The 27,301-nt window shown below is 40.8% G+C and overlaps 1 protein-coding gene across 1 annotated transcript in view; it reads left to right on the top strand.

The window, feature by feature from the left end:
- The window catches only part of ANGPT1 (angiopoietin 1), a 480,502-nt gene that overhangs the window by 317,770 nt on the left and 135,431 nt on the right, over window positions 1-27,301 (top strand). The window contains exons 4-5 of the mRNA XM_030190200.1: window positions 5,811-6,043; window positions 20,083-20,210. Of these exons, the coding sequence (XP_030046060.1) occupies window positions 5,811-6,043; window positions 20,083-20,210 (361 nt within the window). The remainder of the gene's footprint in view (window positions 1-5,810; window positions 6,044-20,082; window positions 20,211-27,301) is intronic.

The following is a 27,301-nucleotide window of genomic DNA, read 5'->3' as shown; positions in this document are numbered from 1 at the left end:
CTGCTTTCCGTCACTTGCTCTTCCACTATTAGAAAGAAGTTGTTTACTGTGGAGGGACCCACCTTATGGAACTCCCTCCCCTGGATTTGTGTTTGGCATAATCTCTTGATGATTTTAAGGTTAAATTTAATACCCATCTATATCTTTAATCATTTGGGACTTAGGTGTTGGGTTGTGGCCTGATTTGAGGGAGGGGTGGAGATGATCTGATGTGTGACAGTACTGACTTCTAATCTTTTCTTTCCTCTCTATTATTGTAATTCCTTCTTCTTCTTCTTCTTATTATTATTATTATTATTTGAAATTGTAAATTGCACTGATAGTCCTTCTTCTGAGAGGTATATTAAGTGTGCAATAAACTTGGTGTATTGCTAGCCCAATAAAAAAGGTTATCATTGTCCTTTCCCCTTGTTTGTTTTATTTTATTTCTGTTCATTTCAATTCTTGTATACTGCTAATATCCCCTTTCCAGGGTTAAATGCGGTTTACATTCTAGGTGAGACAAAAGCAGATAGTGTTAGTGTGAGGTATGAGAAACATTAGAGACTATTGGCGTAATGCATGAGACTAAAAACATTAAAGGAAAGGATAATGGACATGTTAACTTTTAAACTGGACTAACATGGCAACAGATCACTTTATCAAATTCTTTTGTTAGCTCCGGCCATGCCATAGTTTTTGATCTTCACCTTTTCTATTCCCTTATATGTGCTGTACAGGATCCTTATATAAACATTTTCAGAAATTCTGTTTCAGTTTTAGTTGGTGGTGTTTTTACTGCAATATTTTTCCTAAATTCCCTGCAGAATTGCTTTGGGTTCCATTTGAATAGTTTATATAGGCAAATTCTGTTGTTACATTCTCCGAGATTACTATGAAGTGAATAAAGTGTGGAAACATTGACCATTCTTGTGAAATGTAAATAAATGGGACCTTGGCAAAGTAACTTTAGGGAAACTTCGAACAACCAGATTTTTGAAAGCCTTATTACATGAGACATAGAGCTCTGGAAGCAGATTTGTTTTCAGAAATGCACATAGGAATGATTGTGAGTTATCAAGAAATTTACCTCCCCCTCCCCCCCTGTTTACTAAGGAGCATGAGTGGCTGGCGGTACGCTAATGTCAACACTTTGAATGGGCTGTGTCAACGTTGCCAATTGGCAGCTGCTAGCTTGGCTTACTAAACGAGGGAGGGGGGTAAACATTTTGTTCTGATGGAGGTAATTTTATAAGTGGGAGTCCAATTTAAGCAGACTATTAGAGGCTTATTTTCAAAGCACTTAGCCTCCCAAAGTTCCATAGAAACCTATGGAACTTAGCCTCCCAAAGTGCTTTGAAAATATGCCTCAATGAACCTTGATGGACCTTTGGTCTGTCCCAGTATTGCAACACTTATGTACTTATATGTACTTGTGTAATAGATCCTATGCCTGCATTTGCCATTATAGAATACTAGCATAAGTTGGCATCAACATGCCTACACTTAGGTTCTGACATTTATGTCAGGACTATAAATGCATAAATGTCATCCTTGCCTCTGCCCCACCCATGCCCCTCCCCTTTGAATGACCCCTTTACAATTACAGTGCAATCCGTTTAAGTGCAAGGTTCTGGGACCAAAGAAATACATGCAGTTAACCAGAGCGTGCACTTAACTGTTGTGACCCAAAGAAGCTTGACATCTGATAAACATATGTACAGTACTGTTTATTATACGTACAGTAAACAGTCTCCGTTAACTGACGTTATATAGTCTCCATTAACTGACGTTAGGCATACTTGAAGTAATCAGTCACAGTCCTCTGTACACTCTTGTGTCTGTGAGTTCCATAGAATACATCTACTAGATGGTAAAAACTATCATAGCACTGACATCCAGTGGCCTCCAGATAGGCCCGCACGGTGTTGAGACTCTCCAGCGCTCTTGCAAAAGTGACAGGATGTTGTTGAATTTTGTCAGCATGTGCCTCGCTGCTCATTTCATCATTTGTTTCATCATCAGCCATTGCCTGCGTGTAGGCACATATCTGGACATCAGTGCTGTCGTCAGCTGTTTGTAGATCGTAATCAACAGCTACTTAGTGATGAAACTCCTCTTCAGTAACACAGGCTGGGATGTCAATAACCTGTTCATCTGATGTGTTTGCAACAGCTGCATCTGTTTTGTCCCTCTCCACATCCCTAACAAAGCTTGCCTGCTTGTAGCAGTTCACAATGGTTGCCTGTGTAACATGATTCCAGGCTTCTTTCTGCATATGTAGGGAATCCCAACAGTGATAGAGTACGAGCCAGTTCAACAGCACGTTTATCCTTCCCAGTCTGGTCATCCATAATGCTCATCAGACGACGTAGAACACGAGCCCAATAATGTTGTTTGAAATTGGCTATTATGCCCTGATCCATAGGTTGGATCACAGAGGTAGTGTTTGGTGGCAGGAAGACCACCTTGACGTTAGACAGCCTGACATCATCACTGTGTGCAGCACAATTATCACAAAGCAACAAAATCTGACGCTTTTGTGCCCTTAATCTAGTGTCTAACTTATTTAGCCACTGCTTCCAAATTTCCCCAGTCATCCATCAATGGATGTTTGCTGTTTCCAGTGATGAGTGGTTCCAACTTCTCACTTCCGTTTTACTTCCTGAAGTTTCGGCTTGTTTGAATGCAAGTGTTCCTTAAGGAATCGCTCTCCAGTAGAGGCAGCTTTCGTCAGCATTGAAAATGTCATGAGGTGCAAACTCATTCAAGATGGTAGGAAGAACTGAAACAACCCAATTTTCAGCACCAAAGTCATCAGCATCTTGTTTTTCACCATGTTGTTTCTTGAATTGTATGTTTTTCCTCTCCTTCCATCTTTCCAACCATCCAACAGTGGCTTTGAATTCAGTTAGTCCAAGACTTTCAGCTAGCTGATTAGCTTTCTTCATAAGCAGTGGACCACTGACAGGAAACTGTCTGCTCCTGACTTAAGAAAACCACCGAAGAAGAGCATCTTCTACTTCCTCAGCTTTTCCCGCCCATTTTCGTTTCTGTTGTGGATTTGTATTGTTTTGCCAGTCTTCCAGAAGCTGGTCTTTCTGCTTCAAGATACGTGAAATTTGACTGGGATTGAACCATATTCTTTAGCAATAGATGCTTGACTTTGTTTGTTTTCTAATTTTTTTAAGAACTTCTATTCGATCAGCCACTACAGTTACATGATGATGACGATGAATCCAGTGTACACTCTAACAGCATTCTTTCACTTATTCTGCCTGTGGCAGTTAAAGGGGCGGTAAATTTGAAATCTCTTTGGTTGTCAGGCACCAATCGGCTTCCATATTCGGTGCGCGCACTTCTGCAGAGTCTTTCCTACAGAGGAGCGGTCTTAGACCATGCATATAAGCGAATCTTGCACTTATTAGTGGTGCGCTAAACCGAAGTTTGTCCCCATAGGAATTGATGGCGCCAAAAACGGGACCGAAGTACGGCATGCAGTTAAACAGAGCATGTGCTTATCTGACGTGCACTGTACATACTAATCTGTTTTATGGGGCTCTTTTACTAAATCTTAGTGCATGCTAATGGAATTAGCATGCACTAAATGCTAAGAAGCCCTTAGATACAAAAGTTTAGCAGGAATTTTTGAGATACGCTTCTTAGGAATTAGTGTCTCTGTAGAGTCATGATGCCAGCTGTCACTCTGAGTGTGTTGCAAAGTCAGCCATTGTAAAAGCACTCTGGCTTTTAGTTCCAGTTTTCATGAGCTGTGGTCCATATGTGTGGAGGCTATTTTGCTTGGAGGTAAAATATGGTCTTTCATTATATAAATTATTATATTCTGGCATGGATACTGTAGGTTTAGCAGAGGGATGCAAACTGTTTATTCTGAAAATCCCCAGTAGCCTTTACTGGTTCACACTCACATAGCTCATTTTGAATCTACAAGGCATACCACATTTTATTTTCTTGGTCCAAAGCTTTGGAATTACATACCCCCTTTTATCTGTTCTGATCCTTCTTTTAAGAAGTTTAAATCTTTACTTAAATCCTATTATTTTTCTGTTGTATTTGGAACATCTCAAGGATGATTTTTTTCTGATTGAGGTTTCAACTGTTTTCATTTAATCGTAAGTGATAAGTGCTCTTGGTTTGTGAGTTTTCTTTTCTATCATAATGGAATTCTGTTTTCTGTTTGTTTTAAATTTATACTTCAGTTTTTCTGTAAACTGCCCTGACCTGCCTGTTCAGAAAGGGTGGTATAGCAAATTTTAGTAAACATAAACAAACTAAACTTGAGGTTTTGGATTTGGTTGGATCCAGGCGATGAGTTTTGGCTGCATTTTTTGTTTTACCCAAAGAACTTTCAGACGGTTTCAGGGGCAGTTCCAGCTGAAATGGAAAAAAGTTTCAAGTTTATTCATAACTTACTATACCACAGATCGGAGCACCATCTAAGTGCTTTACAATACAAGAAGCAGTTTTGGTCGGCCTCTAATGCAGATTTACAGTACTATTCTATAGTGAACTAGGGCCTGCTTAAGTGCCATTAAAGAACTGGTTCTAAGAGCCCCCCATTGTAGCACCTAAATCAAGGCGTCAACCTATAGAATTGCCTCTTTCTGCTTTGGACTTATCACAGATCTTGAATCATTTAAAATATCTAGTTCCAAACATTGTACAATTTCAAATTTCTAGTGAACTTCCACTTTTTGGGCAGGTAAGAAATGCTAATTAAAAATAACATGATAAAATATCTTGAGGACACCAAAGAGCTAATTTTATAGCACATCACCAATAAAATCTTAAAAAAACAAAACACCTATGTGATAAGTCTTTAAGAAGCCACCTAGATTGAAGTGGCAAGAATGTGCATAAATACTGCCATTCAAGTCATGTGTGCATATGTTGACATGTATGGTTCTGCAAATATACACCAATATTTGATGTCATATCCCACAAGTAACCTCACTTGTCCCCTACCATCACCCTTCCTGAAGATCAGGGTATCAGTCACTATTGAAATATATCTCTTTCTCTGAGTATTCTTTTCGCAGCTCTTTATATCTTCCTACATTCAACTGTTCCTTTCCTATCAGTACTGTAGTTCATTTCTCACGTAAATTTTTAATAGTAAACCGCTTAGATAGTTCGCTCTTGATCAGTATACCAAGATATGAATAAACTTGAAACTTGATGTACTTAGCAGGTGGGTGTGCACATGGGCGGAGGATGGTTGGGGCTCACATTTATGCACATACATCATACAATACTATCATGTATGCACATTGTTTAACAATTTAGGCGCAAGTATTTATACCATTTCTGTGGCTGATAATAAGTGATTGCGTCTAGAATAGAACAGTGTTTTTCACCTATTATGCTTGTAGTCTACAAAGAACAGTAGGTGTGTACTTTTCCTTATAGATTAGGCTCCAAATAAGCATAGCCTTGCTGCCTAAAGATAGGCGCCTCTTTATGGAGTTAGCCACCAGATTTCTGTGGGATTCTTTTTGAATGTGTATATTAGCATACAATTGCATAATCACTACTTTCTGCCTGGAAAATATGCTTTTCAAAAAGAATAATGTCATAAAATTACTCCCAAATGCCTACAGGCTGGCGCTAAGGGGTTGGGAAACAGGGCAATTTCCCTGGGCCCTCATACTACAAGGGTCTCAAGCTTGTCTCAAGCAGAAGCAGACATCTGCAAACTGCCTTTGGGGCTCCCTGCCTAGTTTCTGCCCTGGACCCCATAATGACTAACCCCAGCCCCCATGTCTAAACAAGTGTTTAGTAAATCAATTGTTTTATGATTTTTCATATAGCTTATTAGAGAATAAAATCCTGGAAATGGAAGAAAAACACAAAGAAGAACTGGACACTATAAAGGAGGAGAAAGAGAGCATGCAAACTTTAGTCTCACGTCAAAGCTATATAATTCAAGAGCTGGAGAAACAGCTGAACAAGGCAACTAGCAACAACACCATCTTACAGAAACAGCAATTAGAGCTGATGGATACAGTTCACAACCTGGTTAGCCTGTGTTCTAAAGAAGGAGGTAAGGGCTATGAAATGTCTTTTTATCAAAGAGTAATAATACAAAAAAGAAGAAGGTAATCCTTCAATGCAAAAAAAAAAGCAACAAAATAAAGAAAAAGTAGGGGAGGACTAATCCGATTCCAGTACAAGGGTAAACAAAATAAGTTTATTAAACAAATCCTTTATTTATTTATTTATTTTTTTAAAACAGACGATGCAGATTTGCATTTTGGAGCTGAAGCGCCTGCCTCAGGAATCAACAATATCTGCAAACATGAAAAGAGAGCAAAAGAAAAAGCATAAGCCATATGCATATATTTGTAGAGCAAACAGATCCATATTCATGTTTTAAAAACCTCCTTATTCATGTAAGCGGAATAGACAATATATAAAATATTGAAATAGCACGAACTAATAAAAAAAAAGACATACCAGTAATCCATTTCTTCAGCATACACTTTTCATTCACATCTATTCTTCTTTTTAGTTTCATTTTATATTTGCATTATCATATTTTACATTGTTTTTACATCTAACTTTACTGTTTTCACAATACTCATTTATGTTTTTTTCATTTGCTCATGATTTTTTCATTCTTTCATACTCTTAGTGCACATTCATATATCACTCCTTTTTTATTGAGCAACTTTGCTTGGCAGATTGGGCTTTAGATTCTATATATCATGCCTAAAAAATCAGCAATAAAAAAAATACGCCTAGGTGTATTCTATAAAATATGCCTAAATTTAGGCGTGGTTTATAGAATACGCCGAGTGCCGATCTGTGCAACTAAAATTTAGTCGTGGGCAGTTACGCTAAATAAAACTTGGTATAAATGCCGATGCCTAAATTAGGAGTAGACCAGATGTATTCAATAGCAACGCACATAGATTGAAGAAATGCCCATGGCCCGCCCATTCCACACCCATGGCCACACCCCCTTTTCAACTCTGTGACTTAGAATTTATGCACATCACGTTACTGAATATGCTTAGACAGTTGTGCATGTAAATTCTAATTAAAGCCAATTAGTGTCAATAATTGCTTGTTAACATCCAATTATCGGTGCTGATGGACTTGTTAACTAATTAAGTTGCGCACACAAATCCAGTATACAACCAGATTTGCGAGCGCAATGTAAATTGCGCTATATAGAATCCTGGGTTTTATGTGCATCAAATTTATGCACATATTTGTAGTCACATATTGAGCTCTATGTTTAACAATTGATTCTATGGTTCTTTTTTAGTGGCCTTTTTGCACGTTATTTATATGGAAATGTGAACATTGTTACTCAAAATCACCCATACTGGTATGTATTTTATTAGTTGGTGCTATTCTATAGTTTTTAACTTTCTATTCAATTATTGTATTTATGTGGTCATTTTTTTATATATATTATCTATTCTTCATATCTGAATATGGATCTGTTTGCACTATTCATAAATCTATATGGTTTATGGTCTTTTTGCTCTCTGTTCATATTTGCAAATATTGTTGACTTCTGAGGCAGGTGCCTCTGCGTCAAAATGCAGATCTGCATTGAGTCTGCTTTTTTTTTTTTAATTTAAAGGATTGGTTCAATAAACATATTTTTATCAAAGAGTGGCAGAGATGATTTTTAACAACATTTTTCTGCTCAATATTCAAAGTGATTTAGTCAGCTCCTGACTGGTTAAATTGCTTGGTCGGGTTAGCCACAATATTCTGCAGCACTTAACCAGCTAAGTCCCGATGAATATTGCCGTTAGCACCATACACAAAGTTGGCTAAATTGGGGGTGTTTGAGGGTGAAGTCAGCACTTGCCCCACCCCATCATCAAGGGTTTAAGGGCCCTGAACTTGGTGGTCCCATGGTCCAAGGGCAGGAGCAATACTCAGTTGTTCTTGCCCTGCTAGTTCTGTCTCCAAATAGGTGCCCCTAGTGGTAGTTTTGTGCTACTGCTGCTAGGGGGTCATGTTTCTGTGTAACGTTCTTGATTGGTGGGTGGGGTTGTTGATCCAGTGGGGGAAGTGTGATCGAGGGCATGGAGGATGTTGTGGTCTGGGAAGGGGGGATCTGATTGCACTATGACTCCTTTATGGTCAGGCCTGAGATCATCAGGCTATGACTCTGAGGTCCAATGCTCCTGACATAGTAAAATAACCCCATCTTCTCTGGGGTTGTTTCACTGTGATTTTATGACCATAACGTAACTCGTGGTGTGCACCCAGTGGTGTGTTGGAGCAGGCTCTCACAGGCTCACAAGAGCCATTTGTTAAATTTTTAAGAATTTTGGGAGCTAGTTGTTAAAGTAGGCCTCCCCCATGGCTACTTTAACAGCTGGCTCCCAAAATGTAGGCTTCGGCCCCCTCCTGAATTCTCTTTTACTTTGCTGGCGGGGATGCTGAGCCCCGTCAACCAAGTAAATAGACTGCTGCTGCTTCCTGCTCCTTTATCCCAGCTCTGAGCAGCAGGCTGGGACTTCTTGTGCATGCGAGAGAAGTCCCAGTTTGCTGCTCAGAGCCAGAAACAAGCAGCCGGGAGTGGTGGCAGTCCATTTATTGGCAGTGGAGTTCTGCATCCCTGCCAGCAAAGGTATTCCTAGTGTACCCGCACAAGGGGGTGGAGAAAGAGGTATGCTTTGCCCTTACCAGTCCACCCCCAAAATGCAGGGCTGGCTAACTCCGGAGAGAGAGCCCGTTGTTAAAAATTTACTAGCACACCCCTGTGTGCACCTGATACCCACACAAGTTATGTTAAGGTTTTTACATAGTATTGAACTGATTTAAATGCATTTGCATGTTTTGCATCTCATTACTATGTAAACCATTACTATGTAAACCTAATTACATTAGAATATGACAAGTTGCATCAGAGCTCTTTAAGTCGTGTTAAGGGGAATTACCATGACTTACAGCTCTAACACACCTTCATAACATCCCCCCCTCTTCAAGTAGGGTATTGAAGGTATGAAATGACTTGCTGTACGGGTAAACTAAATGCTGTGTTTAAAAAAGCATGCTCTTCATTTCTAAACTACTGTCTCATGCTTTTAGCCTTTTATTCAAATTAGGATGCTAGCCCCATCATTATTGGACTTTACTTTGCACCTTTTTCAGTTGCAGCTCAAAGCAAGTTGGGTTCAGGTACAGGGAGGGTTTACAATCTAAGGTGGCAATTCTATAAATTGTTGCCTCATTTTAGGCATCACAAAGGGTGTGGTTAGCACCATTCCTATAACGGCTTAAGGATGCACCTAAACAATTATAGACTACTAGCGTGATGCCACATTGGCATACCAAAAGTTAGGTATGCCCACTTATGACAGATAAATGGCTAGTGTAAGCAGGTGTACCATGGAACACATGCAACTGATAGCATTCTATAAGTTGTGTGTGTCGCTAGATGGAACGCCTATGCCATGCCTATGCTCCACCCATGTATACAATAAAAAAAATAAAAAAGAAAGGGGGTAGACCAATGTACTTCCAAAACAGTGAAATATAAAAGCCCTCTTCTTAGTTTCTTCCAAAGCAATACATGTATTGACAACGTACTCAACACAGTCCTGCATTTCGGTGCCAGAAGCGCCTGCTTCAGCAGTCAAACAGATAATCTCAGCTACAGATGGTAATTGTAAACACGTAGCCTAAGAAATCCAATGGTACAGCACCCAAAATGCTGTCAACAGTGTGCCAAAATAAAGTGTGCCACAGAGGACAAGCATGTATACACCGCTTTGTAAGTACGCACAGATGTGAATTCTATATTGGCAATGTATATGCATAACTACTGTTATAAAATGGTAGCATAAGTCCACAGTAATATGCCAACATTTAGGTGCAGTTGCTTCCATTATGTCAATAGCTGATGTAACTCGCCATGGCTAAATATCACAGTTGCTTATATAGCTGTCAGTATTCTATAACCTTAGTGCATAAGTTCTGGGCATGCCCCGACACACCCATGGCCCTCCCATTCATACCCCTTGCTGTTACATGCTATAAAATTTGTATGGTACGGTTATGGAATACCGTCTAAATGCAGTTACATGCAAATTAGTGCCAATTGGAGACTATTAACACTAATAGTAACAAGATCAAAAGGATATGATAAAATCACAAAAACCAAAATTGTGCCCATACATATATAAATAATTGTTGTTTTTAAAATTTATTTTTTACTTGTTGTTGTTATTCTTAAACATAAATATTTAAAAAAAGACCTCAGAGGGTCTGGAGCAAAGCAGTACTATGACTATCTTTTTGCTTCCTTATGGACTCCCGGTTCCAATCATCGGTCAAAAAAACCCTCCAGAAAAAAATTCCAGTGCACTTTCTTAATTCAATATTTCTTCTTATTCTATATTATCTTTGGCCAATTGTTTTTTATTTTATCTTTTCAATGTCTTATTCACTTGAAAAGTAGCAGATATACACATTTAATAACTCACATAGCAGCAGTCGTGTAAGATGAGTTCACATCCAATATATCAAAGCACTTAACCTTGAATGTTCCGACGGGGTCCTCTGTTTCACTAAAGCTTCATCAAGGGAAAGAAAATGTCGTACAGAAAGATTATTGCTCAACAACTGCTGTTAGCAAAATATGCTGCTGTACAGCATTGAGTGCCACCAATCAAGTGTGTAAGCACTATTATTCTATAACTTGGTTGCACTGTAGACTCCTAAATGTAAGCACCAGCTTACAGAATTGCATTTAATGCCTTTATTTTAAGCAATAACCTAAGAGCCACAGTGAGGTTGGAAGCATGCTTCCCCAGTTTTTAGGTCAGTGCTCTAATCATTAGGCTACTAATGCTTAGTTGGTTAGTGCAGTGGGTGGTAGCCAGGATAAACATTCTAGTGGCTGCGGTTGCTTTCCAGAGGCAGATGTGAAGGAGCCTGCCTCTGCTTGTTTAATGAAATTTGTGAGCACTTTCAGGAATACTGGTAATGTAAGTAAAAGGAAGAATGAGAGAGTGTGCTTAATTAAATGGTAATGGTAATGAGAGCCTCGCGGGCTTTATTTGGCTCTTCAAGGTGTGAGATTGCTCATGTCCTGACTGAAAATGGCAGCCGGGAGTCCTGATAAAGTTTATGAAGTTGTGGCATATGTAAATAATTTCTCTCTGGGAAAGCTGTAGGCTAGAAACTCCTGAGTTCTGAGGAAAGGAGTTCAGAGATCTAAAGGGAAAGATGGCAGATAATCTGTGTTTACAGATTTATTTAGATACAGAAGATAGTTGCTGTATTTGGAACTAATTGTCTAAAGCTAAGTTAACCGGTGATGTTAAAAAAAAAGATGAAAGTGATGGCTGAAAGTGAAAGGTTTATTTAAAGTGTACCTAACTGTCCTTGGCAAACTAAGTCGCTGATACTATCACCAAGAGTGTTAGAACTAGATATAAGAAGTCTTGCTGGTATAAGCTGATATATTTGTGAAAAAAAGAGTGATTCTGGGAGGGGAATATGAGTCCCTGAACTAAAGAAATGAATGGCCAAGTGTGTGTGAGAAAATCTGTTTAAAGCTTGGGAGGGTATAGTCAGGAGATACCTAATTGAGGAGCCCTTTTACAAAGGCGCGCTGAAAAATGGCCTGCGGTAGTATAGATGTGTGTTTGGGGCGTGCACAAAATCATTTTTCAGCGCACCTGTAAAAAAAATGCCTTTTTAACATTTTTGCCAAAAATGAATGTGTGGCAAAATGAAAATAGTGAAAAATAAAAGTCAAATGATCAAAAACTCCAAAACCCAAAAATACCTAGGGAGAAAATACCATTTGTCAAAAAATGTCCAACCCCCCCCCCCCCCCCCCCCAAAAAAAAAAAAAAAAATCTGCAAAAAAGCAAAAATATCAGTATTTGAACAACAATCCTACAAAACTCAAAAATTCACTTCAAATCAAACTACAGAAGACCAAGGTGTTAGAATTTTTAAAAAAATTCTTACCTTGTCTTAGAATTTCTCAAATCACATGCTCTGTACTGCCTGTAGCCCCATAGATACTCCATAATCATATGTAGCAAGCTTTTAATGGTAAATTTATAACAGGGAGCCTGGGGTTACGTGATCAGGGAGGCATCTGTTTTACTGCTAATATATAAAGAAACATCCTTGAGGTTGCTGACATCACAACCTATGGATCTTCTACAGTGCCTTTGGAGGGCACAATGTTTAATGAGTTGGGCCGTAGGGCAGAGCGGGTGTTTTTAAGCCCGGAAGATAGACTGGTTCCACTGAGCTTGGGAAGCTGTTTGTTGGCTTCCACACTGTCTGTGAAGGGGCAGGAAAAGTTAGCCAGCCTCATTGAGCAGGGAACTAGTGCGTGGAGTGCCCCATTCCTCCTAGAGTTGGCTGGGGGAGAGGTTATCAAGGATAAAGACTTGACACTGCAACAGCTTCTGGCACTGTTGGGTTGGTTCAGCACAGCACCGCCCTTGATGGATTACAGAAACCAGCGGTAGTCAACTATGACACCATATGAAAAGCCATTAAGAAGCTGGACCAGCCCCTACAGCAAACTGTGAAATTAATTCTGGAGAAGTCTGGGGATATCTAAGCTAAGGTGGAAATACAGATGTTTAGATCCACCCTGCTAACAACATTTGCACTGGACCTTTACCAGCTTTCAGCTGTTTTAAGTCCTTGTGGGTGCCAGAATGTGCACTAAGTACTATTCTATAAAGAGTGTTCCGCCCAGAATGCCCTTTATAGAATAGCACTGAGCATGCATTTTTCCCAGCTAGTGCTACTGAAAATGCCCAGTTAGCACCTAAGTTGAAACCGACTATTTTGTGGGTGTTCCGTGGCAGAGTCGCCACCTAGCTCGTTAAGTGCCGATGTTCAGTACTTAATCAGCTAAGTTAACCACATAAATAAGACTACATAAAACACAGTCCTATCTTTATGCTGTTCACTTTACCAGTTAAGTGCTAAATATTGCACTTAGGGTCCCTTTTACTAAGCCATGGTAAAATGTGGCCTGCGGTAGTGTGGGCACACGCTGGGCCACTTTTTTTTTTTTACCTTGGCTGGGAAAAAGGCAATTTTTTAATGAGCCAGGAAATGGGCCTGTGCTATTATTAAAACTAGTACACCTATTTACGGCCTTAGCCATTACTACCACCCACTGACTTAGCGGTAAGGGCTCATGTGCTACCCACGCGGTAGGCTTAGAGTGTGCGTCAACGTGGGCATGCTGCCGGTTACCACAAGGAATGCCCCCCCCCCCCCCCCCCCCCGTGGTAGAAAATAGAACATTATTTTCTACCGCAGGATTCAGAATTACCACAGGGTGCAAGCAATACCCTGGTGGTAGTGCTGATTTGGCACGCACTACCCACGCGTTAGCTCTCCTGCACCTAAGTAAAAGGGAACCTTTAACCAGCTAAGGGGGTCTTTTACTAAGGTATACTAGCATTTTTGGCACACACTAATAGCTAGGACATACTAAACGCTAGAGACACCCATATATTCCTATGGGCATATCTATCATTTAGTACATCCTAATCGTTAGTGCATGATAAAAATCCTAGCACACCTGAGTAAGTTTTATCTAGCTGCTTATGTCCAAATATTCAATGCCGGTGTCTAAAAATGGCCTAGCATTGAATATCCAGGTATAAAGCTGACAGCAGCCAAAAACACTGCTGCTGAATGAATGACTACCCCATTATTATTATAATTATTAGTTGTACAGGAGATGATTCTTTAACTGGGCGTCTGCATTTCAGTGCTATGTGCATTCATAAATGTATGAAATACCTGCAAGCTCAAAATTATACACTTACACACCGAAATGGCAGCAAAACAGTTAAGTTACATCATATTTCTCACTTATATCTCACAAACACTTCACAGTCCTAAGCAAGTCACGGTGGTCAAGATGCCAGGACAATTCCCTGGGAATTACATAAACCCAATATAAAATATCATTAACTTAAATGCTAAACTTCTTGTAAAACAAATCTCCTAAACAGATATATATTTAACCTTCTTTCTAAATGTAAGATACTGTTGAGGAAATACTTAAAATTTACCGAAATCATGAAGGATTTCTTAAAACCTGTTAGTTGATTCTTCCCTTGGCCAAAGAAAGGAAAAACCAACATAGTGTTGCCCACTCTCCTAAGTCTCAAAACAGATCCAAAACAAAAGTAAGATAAAAAATAATCTGGAACCAGACCTCGTAAAACTTTAAACAAAAAACAAGCATGTTTAAAAAATAATCCTGGCTTCAATAGGCAACCAATTTAATTCTGTGGGGGCACACGTAGGAATAAATTCAGTAAATGATGCCCAAATATGAGTGGCAAAATAATGCATGCTGACTGCTATTGTATAAACTGTGCTCTGAGTTGGACGCTATTTCTAGAAGAGCGCATAGCGCCAGGATACATGTCCAGCTTTTAGACGTGAGGATTTATGTCAGCTGAATCCTGGTGTAAATCCTTACACCTAAATAAGTCACAGTTTCTCCCAAATTCTATAATACTACGTACCTCTTTAATGAACACCCATGACCCGTCCATGCCCCTCTTATGGCCACGCCCCTTTCCAGTTGCATGCTTAAACATTTGTGCACACATCTTTATAGAATAGCGCGTAATAATATGCATGCATAAATCCAAATTGATGCCAATTAACCCCAATTGTTAGTGTCCTATTATTGGCACAGATCGGCTCATTATTCAATTAAATTTGTGCATGCAATTTTGAATGCCATTTATAAAATTTGGGGGATAAGGGGCTACCATGTAAATGCAAAGGGGGTGTTCATATGGGCAAAGCAAGGAAGAGCAGGGATGGTGCTGCTACTTAAATGCACCACTTACAGAATATTATAAATTATGTGTTCCCTTGCTGCATGTGGAGGGGCATAATCGCAAGGGATGTCCAAGGTTTGTTGAGGACGTCATCTTAAAATGTCCCAATGGAGGGACAGGGAAACCCATATTATCGAAACAAGATGGACGTCCATCTTTTGTTTCAATAATTCGGTCAGGGATGTCCAGATCTTGAAATTTAGGTCGTCCCTAGAGATGGTCGTCCCTAGACATGGTCGTTTCTGATTTTCGGTGATAATGGAAACCAAAGACATCCATCTCAGAAACGACCAAATGCAAGCCCTTTGGTCATGGGAGGAGCCAGCATTTTTAGTGCACCGGTCCCCCTGACATGCTAAGATACCAACCAGGCACCCTAGAGGGCACTGCAGCGGACTTCATAAATTGCTCCCAGGTACATAGCTCCCTTACCTTGTGTGCTGAGCCCCCCCAAACCCACTACCCCCAACTGTACACCACTACCATAGCCCTTACAGGTGAAGGGGGGCACCTAGAAGTGGGTACAGTGGGTTTTTGGTGGGTTTGGAGGGCTTGCTGTTTCCTCCACATACGTAACAGATAGAGGGGATGGGGCTGGGTCCGCCTGTCTGAAGTGCGCACTGCACCCACTAAAACTGCTCCAGGGACCTGCATACTGCTGTGATGGAGCTGAGTATGACATCTGAGGCTGGCAAAAAAATATTTTGAGAGATATGTTTTGAGGATGGGAGGGGGTTAGTGACCACTGGGGGAGTAAGGGGAGATCATCTCTAATTCTCTCCGGTGGTCATCTGGTCATAACGGGCACCTTTTTGTGCCTTGGTAGTAAGAAAAGCACGACCAGGTAAAGACGTCCAAGTGCTCATCAGGGACGCCCTTTTTTTTCCATTATGGGTCGAGGATGTCCATGTGTTAGGCACGCCCAAGTCCTGCCTCCGCTATGCCTCTGACACGCCCTCTTGAAATTTGGCCGTCCCTGTAACGGAAAGCAGTTGGGGACGTCCAGAATCAGCTTTGGATTATACCGATTTGGACAACCCTGTGAGAAGGACGTCCATCTTCCGATTTGTGTGAAAAGATGGGCATCCTTCTCTTTCGAAAATGAGCCCGATAGGCACCTGCAGTTGTACAAGTTGTATGGCTGGTGTAACTGAGGGTGTCTAGATTTTATGCTCCATAATACCTGGTTATGCTAATATTCTATAACAGCATCTGGTGTCCAGATGAAGGGTCGGCTCAAGAAATAGTGGTATCCTGAGCCAAATTGCTTTAGTGGTGCCCCTCTCCCATCATATTTATTTATTGCATTTGTACCCCACATTTTCAATCCTAGTGGTAGGTTCAATGTGGTTTACAGTTTACTGAAAGAAAGAACAGTTTACATATTCCAGGGGGAAAACAGGCTACATGTTCAGAGTTCTGCATTGCAAATGTGCCAGGTTCAGGTTAGGTTTGTGTTCAGATCAGTTGAAGGTTTGTGGTTATAGATATGTTGTCCTACTAGTTGCATGGCTAATGACATCATTGGAGGGGAAGGTTATTTTGTAGAAGCGGGCTTTCAGATGTTTTCTGAATTGTAGGTAGTTCACGTGTTTTAAGTATCTGTCCCCCTCCTCTGTGTTCCTCCCCTCAGGTCCTGCACTGCTCCCTCACCCCCCCCCCCCCGCCCCCCCCCCCCCCCCCCCCGCGATCCTATAAAGTTTATAATAGGTGGAGGTGAGGGCAGCAACAGCATACCAAGCTGAATTCAGCCAGCCCATAGATCTTCCATCTGGCATGTCCTGCCCATAGCAATTGCATCAGAGGAGGCAGGATGCAGAAGCAGGAAGACTCATGAGCTGGTCAAAGGCAGCCTGTCATGCTGCTGCTTCCACTGGTGACCAATGTAAACTATACAGGATCATGGGGGAATGAGAGAGGTGAGGAAGCAGTGCCAGGTGCCAGACCTACGGGGAGGGGAAGAGAGAAGGGGTGAGACTGGATTTGGGGATGGGGGGTGGGGAAGAAAAGGCTTAACCTCTTTGAGCAGGGACTGTCTTTCTTCTATGTTTGTGCAGCGCTGCGTACGCCTTGTAGCGCTATAGAAATGCTAAATAGTAGTAGTAATATCAGGTTTGGTCTCAGGCTAGGTATACTGGCACCCTTAATCGCCGGTGCCCTGGACCAGAGCCTCACCTGGTCCAATGGTTAAGCAGGTCCTGCCCAGGTGCCAAAATAAATAGACTCTCATCACGTGGCATCAGGATGTCTAAAGGAGTTGTAGAATCATCTTCATAATGCAGGAGTTTTCTATTTTCTATAGTTGTACAGTGTTTTTCAAGATTGGAAATGTTCATTAAGCTGAGTCAAATGTTTTCTGGCATTTATAACAGTTAACATCCTAGTAATGTGAAATATAGGACTGTAATCCACCAGTTTATGTTGTGACAGGTTACATCTTTCTAAAGAGCCAGGGCTTTTTACAGAGCATATACATAGGCATATGTATATTTTATTTATTTTTATTTTATTTATTATATTTGTATCCTGCACTTTCCCACTAAAAGCAGGCTCAATGCGGCTTACATAGTAATAGGTAACACAGAATTTTGTTATGTAATGTAGGAAATTAAGTATAACATAATAGAAGGATGGATGGGTAGTAATAGGACGGGTAGGTAGGTAGAGACAGGTGATAGAGAGAGGAGGGTAAGGTAGGAGATAGATTCTGGGTCAATGTCGTTTTCTCTTCAGTATATGTAAAGTAGATGGGTTCATGAGATTAATCTGGGTCTTTTGGGTAGGCTTGTTTGAATAGATGGGCTTTTAGTGCTTTTCTGAATGGTAGGTGGTCATGGATTGCTCGGATAGGTCTAGGGAGAGTGTTCCATAGACGGCTGCCCAGGAAGGAGAAATTGGATCCATAATAAGTTTTGTACTTGAAACCCTTACAGCTGGGGTAGTGCAGGTTGAGGTACTTTTGTGAGGATACAGACATGTTTCTTGCTGGAAGGTCAACCAGATCAATGAGACAAAGCCAACATGGAGTTAGTCAAGAGAAGTCTTGCCTCACAAATATATTACATTTCTTTAAAGAGGAGTGAAGAAGTGGCCTAATGGCTAGTGTAGCAGGTTGTGGACCTGGGGAACCATGTTCAATTCCTTCTGCAGCTCTGTGTGACTCTGGGCAAGTCACTTAGCCCTCCATTGCCCCAGGTACAATATATAAACTTGCTGCTGTGTGCTAATGCCAACATAGCCCATTCACTTTGAATGGGCTATGTCGGCATTGCTGCATGGCTTAGTAAACGGGGGGGGGGGGGGGGGGTTAGATTGTAAGCCTATTATGGACAGTGCAAAGTACCTGTAATAGAAAATGTAAACCACATTGTCACCTCAGAGATCACTTGCGGTATATCAAGTGCTGAAAATAAATAAATAAAGGGATGGATAAATGTGAGCTGGTCGATATTGTGTATCTGGATTTTCAAAAGGCATTGATAAAGTATTTCATGAAAGACTCCTGAGAAAATTAGAAAGTCATTTTATAGGAGGTATTGTCCTATTGTGGATGGTTAAAAGAAAACAGAAAGTGGGTTTAAATGGTCAGTATACTCAATGAAGAAGGGTAGATAGTGGGGTTCCCCAGGTGTCTGTGCTGGGACTTCTACTTTTTAACATATTTATAAATGTTCTAGAAATGGGAATAACTAGTGAGATAATTACATTTGCTGATGACACAAAGTTATTGAAAGTTGTTAGATCACAAGAGGATTCTGAAAAATTGCAAGAGAACCTTACAAGACTAGGAAATTGGACATCAAATATCAGATGACATTTAACATGAGCAAGTGCAAAGTGATGCATGTGGGAAATAGGACGTCAAACCAGGGGCGTAGCCAGACCTTGGCGGAAGGGGAGTCCAGAGCCTGAGGTGGGGGGGCACAGTTTAGCCCGCCTCCCACAGCCGCCGACCCCACCACCACCACTTTCAACTCCCCTGCCGCTGCTGACCCCCCTCCCGCCGCTGACCCTCACCTGTTGCTGCTGCCACTGCTGCCAGGTACTTTTGCTGGTGGGGATCCCCAACCCCCGCCAGCCGAAGTCATCTTCAGCGCCGGTCTCTGGCGCCTTTGCTGATCTGTTTCTGTGAGTCCTGAGTCCTGACTCCTGACGTCCTGTGTGCACGTCCTGCACGTTACGTGCACGCAGGATGTCAGGAGTCAGGATTCACAGAAACAGATCAGCAAAGGCGCCGGAGACCAGCGCTGAAGAAGACATCGGTTGGGGACCCCCGCCAGCAAAGGTACCTGGCAGCGGCGGGAAGGGGATCAAAAGTGGCAGGGGGGTTGAAAGTAGAGGGGGCCAGGGCTAAATCTGTGGGAGAAAATGCCCCCGTGGCCCCACCTAGCTACGCCCCTGACTCAAACAATAGCTACATGATTCAAGGTTCCACGTTAGGAGTCACCACCCAGGAAAAGGATCTAGGTGTCATCGTTGATGATACATTGAAACCTTCTGCTTAGTGTGCAGCGGTGACTAAGAAAGCAAATAGAATGATAAGAATTATTAGGAAAGGAATGGAAAATAAAAATGAGAATGCTATAATGCTTTTGTATTGCTTTATGGTGCGACCGCACCTCAAATACTGTGTGCAATTCTGATCACCGCATCTCAAAAAATATTTAGTGGAATTAGAAAAGGTACAGAGAAGGGTCACAAAAATGATAGAGATGGCTGAGGGGAGATATGATAGAGATCTATAAAATACTGAGTGGAGTGGAACAAGTAGACATGAATCGCCTGTTTACTCTTTCCAAAAATACTAGGACCAAGGGGCATGCAATGAAGGTACTAAGTAGTAAATTTAAAACAAATCGGAGAAAATATTTCTTCACTCAATGTCAGAAAACGTAGTATAAGCAGTTAGCTTAGCAGGGTTTAAAAAAATGTTTGGCTAATTTCCTAAAAGAAACACCCGTAAGCCATTATTAAGATGGATTTGGTACAATCCACTGCTTATTTCTAGAATAAGCAGCATAAAATCTGTTTTACAGTTTTGGGATCTTGCCAGGTATTTGTGACCTGGATTGACCACTGTTGGAAACAGGATACTGGGCTTGATGGACCTTCATTCTGTCCCAGTATGGCAATGCTTATGTTCTTATGGCTTAGTAGGCCATTGAAAGTGCATGAGAAGGATTTCCCTAAGTACTATACAGGAAGTCCTAACATACCCTTCTGAATTGCTCTCTCATTTGTTTTGCAGTTTTACTAAAGACTGGAAAAAAAGAAGAAGAGAAATCATTCAGAGACTGTGGGGATCTGTATCAAGCTGGTTTTAACAAAAGTGGAGTCTACACTATTTATATTAATAATGTGTCCGAGCCTAAGAAGGTAAAAGAATTTAAAACATTATTTGATATTTGAGTGTTATTAATTTATTGCACATTTCATTGCAGAAAATGCTCCGAAGATGTAAGTCTGATTGTCTTAGGTAGCATGCTAAAACATTACAGTGATAAATAAAAATGACTGCTTTTTAAATAGTTCTCTTTGGATTGCATGACAACTGTTCACTTATTGAACACTTTAACTCTCCCAGGATTCAAACATCCATAGTGATAAGTTCTAGGAAAGTAAAATGTTATCAAGAAGTGGAGACTTGATAGCTTATTTATCAAATTAATGCAATTCAGGCCAGTGCTTGTACTAAAGAACCTTGCATTGTGCCAGCAGGAATAAATTTAGCATTGGAAGAATTTATAACTCAGACCTAAATTGGACACCAGTTTACTTAACTGTAATACTGTTTTGCAGTCACTGTGTAGTTATGTCCAAAATTAATGCATGATAAATGCAGAAACTCTCCATTAACTGTTGGGAATATTTCCACCCTTAGTGGTTAATGCAGAGAGAAGTTCCTTATCACGTTAACTGCATTACCAATAAAGCAATAAGTTATGTGTAGTTAATGTGTAGTAACTATCTTCATGTTAACTATGTAACAATCCCCGCCCATCCGCTACCCTATTCCACATTAGCTGCTAACAAGGAAAGAACTGCACATGAAGATCTTTTTTTACTAAGCAGTGGTAAGCCCAATGCGGGCTTACCGCTCACTAAAACGGAAGTACCGCCAGGCTACCACAGCAGCCCTGCGGTACTTCCCACCCCTACTGCACTATCATTTTTGTAGCGCCGGACTGTACCTGGCGGTAATCGAGCAATGCCGTGTGCTGTATGGTTACCGCCGGGTTAGTGTGGGAGCCCTTATCTCCACCTCAATGGGTGGCGGTAAAGGCACCCCCTCTGAAATGGCCACGCGGTAAGGGCTTTACTTGCCGCCCGGCCATTTCCTGCAGGAAAGTGAGACCTTCCTTTTTACCACCTGCGGTAAAAGGGGGCCTCAGCGTGTGCATAAAACACGCACCGACATCAGCGCTGGCCCCCTTTTGCCGCAGCTTGGAGAAAGGGGCCCTAGGGGGCTTATTCTATAAAGGTTAGGCTCCTAAATTTACTCTCCTAAAATTTATGCTCCTAAATTACGAGCATACTCTATGATCCAAAACAGATTATGTTCCTAATTTAGAAGCATAAATTTAGGAACGTAAATTATGCTCATAAATTAGGACCATAAATTTTAGAAGAGGAAATTTAGGAGTATAAATTTAGGTGCATTACCTTTATAGAATAAGGCACTACATGTTAGCATGTGCTAACTGACATATTAATAGCTAACACAGCTTAGTAAATAGGCCTCTTAGTGGGGGATATTCCTGGGAAGATACAAAATCCACACAGACAGTTTATAAATGAACTATCTGATAGTTAATCTGCAATGATGGGCTGAAGAAGGTATGTTTTCAATTGTACATAGAATTGACAACTCGAGAGTTCAGTTTCACCCGTTTTCCATTTCATACCCTTGTTTTGTTTGGGGGTTTTTATATATATGAATGAAGATTAGTATATCTCTTATAATTTTCATTCAAAGCAGAATTGGAGAAAGTTTATTAAAAGGCAAACCTCTCATAATTAAAAGATTTGGGTTTCCATTTACTTCTAATGCTATACAATTGGTGCGTGCAATTTAATTGAATAACAAGCTAATTTGCACCAGTAATTGGCATAAAAAGCAATTATTGGCACTAATTAGATTTAATTAAAATATATGTGCTTACATTTAGGTGCAAGTTCAAAAAGGAGGTGCAGATATGGAAAGGTCATGGGTGGAAGGGGTGTGTTCTTAAAATTAACGTGCATAGTTATAGAATAAGGGGAAGGTGCTTAATTTAGGCGGCTTATGAAATGGTGCTTTTTTTGGAGCCATACATAGAATTCCCCCTTAGGGGCCCTTTTACTAAGCCATGGCAAAAAGTGGCCTGCAGCAGTGCGAGCACATCTTTTGGGTGAGCGCCGGGCCAGTTTTTACCGTGTTCTGGAAAAAGGGCCTTTTATTAAGGGATAGGAAAATAGACATGCGGCAAAATAAAAACCAGCGCATAACCATTTTCGGCCTGAGATCTTACCGCCACCCATTGACTTAGCGGTAAGATTTCATGCACTACCCAGGCGATAGGCATTCAGCGCGTGACCACTGCTTTTTACTGCCGGGGAAGCGCCATGCGGTAGAAAATAGAAAATATTTTCTACCATGTGTTTTTGGCATGTGCCAAATTCAGAATTAATGCCCGGCACGGCAGCTAGGCTGTAATGCCATTTTGTTATGTGCTGGATGTGAATAGGCCCTTAAGCGCCTTTGTGAAAGGGCCGCTTAGTGTGTAGAATGCAACAAGTTGAATAAACATATCCATTATGTAAAATATGTCAGCCAAATTACTAGAACTGTATGTTCATAATATCTTCTAGTAAGGACAATATTCAAAACCCTTTCTATGAACTTAAAATGTAATTTTAGCCACAAAAATTTAGAAGGGGGGGGGGGCTTTAAACTACTCACCCCATCTGTGTCATCAAACAACTGCCCACACTTTAACATGCAGATTGCTGAACGGTGCCGGATATGGGGAGATGATGAATGATGGAACAACCTACATAATTGTATTTCTTGAAAACTGTGCATGTTTTGCCTATAAAAATTACCCTCCAGAGAAAGCAGGGGTAAATCCCTTTGGGTAAATTTTGAAGACACATTAGTGAAAGCAAAAGCATCTACTTTTGATTCAGCTTTTGCTGCGTACCCACAAGGTTTTACAAAACCATAGCCAGACTGGATATTGCCTCCTATAATTACAGTTTAATTGTTTCATTGAAATGACCCTTCATCTTGACAATGAATGTGACTATGCTGCAGACAAAATACAAAACTACTCTTCCAAGACTGTATCATATATAAGTGACTTTCTGTGGCTGGCATTGTGGCAAATTAATGTTTAACTTTATGTACTGCTTTTCCTGTCAACACTTAACTGACTAGGGTAACTGCATAAAACACAGTCCTATCTTTATGCGCAACCTATAGCCAATTAAGTTCTGAATATCAATGTAAGGGGCCATGTTTTAACTGGTGCTGCATAAACTGGATATTCAGTGCCGAAGCCCGGACATGGCCCAGTATTGAATATCTGGCAATAACGTTGGCGGCAATTGGCAAAACGCTCATCACTGCTGGCTGAATGTCTACCCCCATTATTTTGAAAATGCAAAAGAAAGCACATTGGGCTGGATATTCAGACCATGGTAGGCAGCCTGCATATGTGATGCGATCGGCGCTGACCACAGATATTCAAAGTCGGGCTGTTTCCGTGATCGGCATTGAATATCCTTTTTTGTGGGGCCAGCTTAAACTTAACTGACTAAGTGAATATTCAGCGCTGGCCAGTTAAGTTTATAGTGGCCAAAGATAGGGCTGCTATTTAGGTGGCCCGATTTGGCCACCAAACTTAGCCATCCAGTGCTATTTAACTGACCAGGAGCCATGGAGGAAAAGTCCATAGTATGCTATTGAGGCAGACATGGGAAGCAGCTGCTTGCCTTGGGTTTTGTAGCATGGAATATGGATTGTTGCCATGATTTGGATTTCTGCCAGGTACTTCTGACCTGGCTTGGCCACTGTTTGGAAAACAGGATACTGGGCTAGATGGACCATTGGTCAGACACAGTATGGCTTATGTTCTTATGTTCTTATCGGATACTTATCAATGTTGTAGCATCATTGTGTGGAAGAGGTTGACATGCAGCAATGATGGCTTAAATGGGTCAGGGAGCAGCAGCTGAGAGAACAGAGTAGTGATGCAGGGTAAAGACAAAACTCCAAATTCTTTATATGGCTCATTAAGTTGTGCACGCTAATTTGGCCTCATGGCCAAATTATTTGCACAATTTAATTGATTAACAAGCCAATCAGCGCTGATTGGTACTTAACCAATTGGCAGCACTAATTAGCTTTAATTAGAATTTATGCACACAACTTTCTTAAGTGTATTCTATAACGTGGTGAGTGTAAATTCTACTGCGTGCAGACAAAAGGGGGGAGGCACGACCATAGGCACAGAATGAGCAGGTTGTGGGTGTTTCAAGAAACTAAGCGCACTATTATGGAATACACCTGATCTGCGCTTAAGTTAGGTATAGGTATTTAGGCCTGGTTTTAAGTGGCCTAAATGATGTTCCTAAATTTTAGTCGCAGGAACAGTGCACGAGCATATTCTCTAAACTTTAGGCTTACTTTATAGACTCACGGTAACTGCATGGTTTTTCTGTGCTGATTTTTAAGTCACTATTTATAGAATTTGGTCCAAAAAGGGAAGAGAAAAGAGACAGAGAGCAACACCGCTGCAAAGGAACGTGGGAGAGGAGAAGAGAAAGGTAGATCTCATTCTAATTTCTTTCCTGCTGAAGGCATCAAATGGACCTTGGGAATATCTGAAAATCCCGTTAAACTCAAAGCAGGCTGAAGTTTGCCTGGTTTCAGTCTGACCTTACATTTTTAACATATCTCTAATGGAGCTGCCAGCTAACTCCCTGCCAACAGTGACACTGCATGCATTGTTAGGATAAATCCATAAAGGCACAGAGGAGGATGACTAAAATGAAGAGTTGGCAAAAAGCTTTACTCTTAACTTGTCAGTCCAGATGTTTGGAAAAGAGATCATCTAAAGGAAATGCCCATGATAGGGAAAATCATGAGAATAAACAGAGATGGCTCAGTTTACAACATACACCTACAAGTACCTCAGGGCCCTTTAACTAAGATGCGCTGAGATATGGGGTTAGCGCATGCTGTCACAGGATTTTCCCACATCCTTTATTTCTGCAGGCCCTGCGCTAATTTTTCTATTAGCGTGTGGAATTGCAAAAAAAAAAAATAAATAAATAAAGCAGAACCACTTACCACTACTAACTGGTTTATGCTTCCACAGCCATTCTCTACTTATGACATGACCCTACAAAAAACAATGCCAAAGAAAATGTGCAGTTGGGGCAGATTTTACAGGCAAATTACCAAAATGCGGTAAGCCATTTTGGGCATGGTAACCATGCATTAAGGCTTAACACCCTTTAGTAAAAGTGCCCCTAAGTGATCAAAATCAGGAAAATGATTCAAGCAGAAATATAAAATATGGTGTTATAAACCAAATATATTTTCCTTTTCATAAATGTTTCTAAAAGCTGAAAATAAGATGTTTTAACTTTAAACCCCACTCGACGGACTGTCCCCGAATTTTCAGTAGTACTTAATCGGACAGTGTCCAGAATATCCCATATGACTGTGTGACTAGTGTCAGAACAGTCTGTGAGTGGAGTCAGCGAGGAGCTGGCGGTTATGCAGCACCAACCATATTCAGTGACAGAACCCACATAATTAACTAGTCGGAAAGGTCAGCATAAAAGGTAGACCTGCTTTTGCCTGCATAGCTATGCAGATGCTGATAATGAACATCAGCTGTAATTTGCATACGGCCAAAATCTATTTATGGTGTCTACAAAATCGGTGCTGAAAAATGTGCTTAGTGCGATTCTATAAGGGGTATGCATCCTTTATAGAATCGCGCTTATCACAAAACTGCGCCTAAATGTAGGCATCTGGAATTAGGCCTGTTATGAGCAGGCATCTACATTGAGACATGATTCTAGATTTATGCATACAAATCCTAGGAATACCCCGGAATGTCCCAGAACATCTCTAACCAAGCCCCCATACAGTTAACGTATGATTAAAGTTAGGTGCGCGTCAGATGTGCGTTTAACATCATGGGTGCATATCTGATGCGCCTAACTCCCAATTAAGCCAAATTAGTGCTGATGGTTGTTACCACCCAATTATCGCACTGATCAACTCATTCAATTAATTTACGTGCATAAATTGGGCATTTATCCAATTTAGTGCGTGCAACTCTAGGCAGCATATACAAAATTTGGGGGGGATAACTTCCTGGTTGGCATCTGACTTGGATACTCAAAGTCAGTGCCCTGGGCATGGCCTCAGCATTGAATAATCAGGGTTAGATCCGGTCCACAACAGTCAGCAGCTTTAAAACCACTGACCACCATGAGCTCAATATCGGGGAGATAACTTTTAATGCCTTTTTAATTCACAGTTGAAATGAAGGGAAATGTTTGAGTGTTACTGGTCCTTATATTTTGAAAGCAATGTAAAAACAATTTTTACAATAATTATGGTCAGTCCAATTTTTATGCATGTATAACACAAGCAGCTTGCAAAAAAATATCTGCATTGTGTTAAGGATTTAACCTCTGAGCATGCTAAAAGGTGTTTAATGACTGAATGCTTTGACCTTTTCTGGGACTTCAGCCAGTCTAGGACATTTGTTGGCTAGAGTTAGGCAAAGTTAACATTTACAATCCACTTGGCATGCTCATAGATGCAACAGGTGTTCACATACAACAAGATGGAAAGTGCCAGACCACACAGGGATGACCAGTGAATAATTTGTGCTAAGTCACTCTGGTAAATGCACTTCACTGCACCATTCTCTTTTATTGGCTACATCAATCACCTAAGAAACATCCATCAACTGATTATCTTCTCCCCCCCCCCCCCCCACCCGCTTTTTTGGCTGTCTTAGTTTTCTCATTAAGGGAAGGATTTAAAGACTGAAGAAAATTTCAGTTAAACAAAAAGTGGAAAAGTTCTGAAAGCCAGTCAGACTTTTTTTTTTAATAGCCCATCTTTTAGCTAAGACTTTTCCTATAACTTCTGAATGGGGGCGGGGGGGGGGGGGGGATATCATAAACGCAATTTTGAGGTCAGAGAACAGGCAAATTAGTGCCTGTTTCAATTTTGAGAGAATTTCCCCTTGATCTTTCAGGGAATTTTACGTTGTTCCCAGAGAAAGTGAGGAAAGTACAGTACTATTTTTTCTCTTTCTCTCATTGATGCTTATTAAGCATTCCCTCCAACTCCCTCACCATGGGCATTGTTTGACTGTTTTTTTTTGGGGGGGGCAAAGGGTGGGGTGTGGCACATTAGCATATTCATTTGCATATATACATCTCATACA

The sequence above is a fragment of the Microcaecilia unicolor genome, chromosome 1, assembly GCF_901765095.1.
Source record: "Microcaecilia unicolor chromosome 1, aMicUni1.1, whole genome shotgun sequence".
NCBI lineage: Eukaryota > Metazoa > Chordata > Amphibia > Gymnophiona > Siphonopidae > Microcaecilia > Microcaecilia unicolor.
This window is presented reverse-complemented; position numbering and strand designations above follow the sequence as displayed.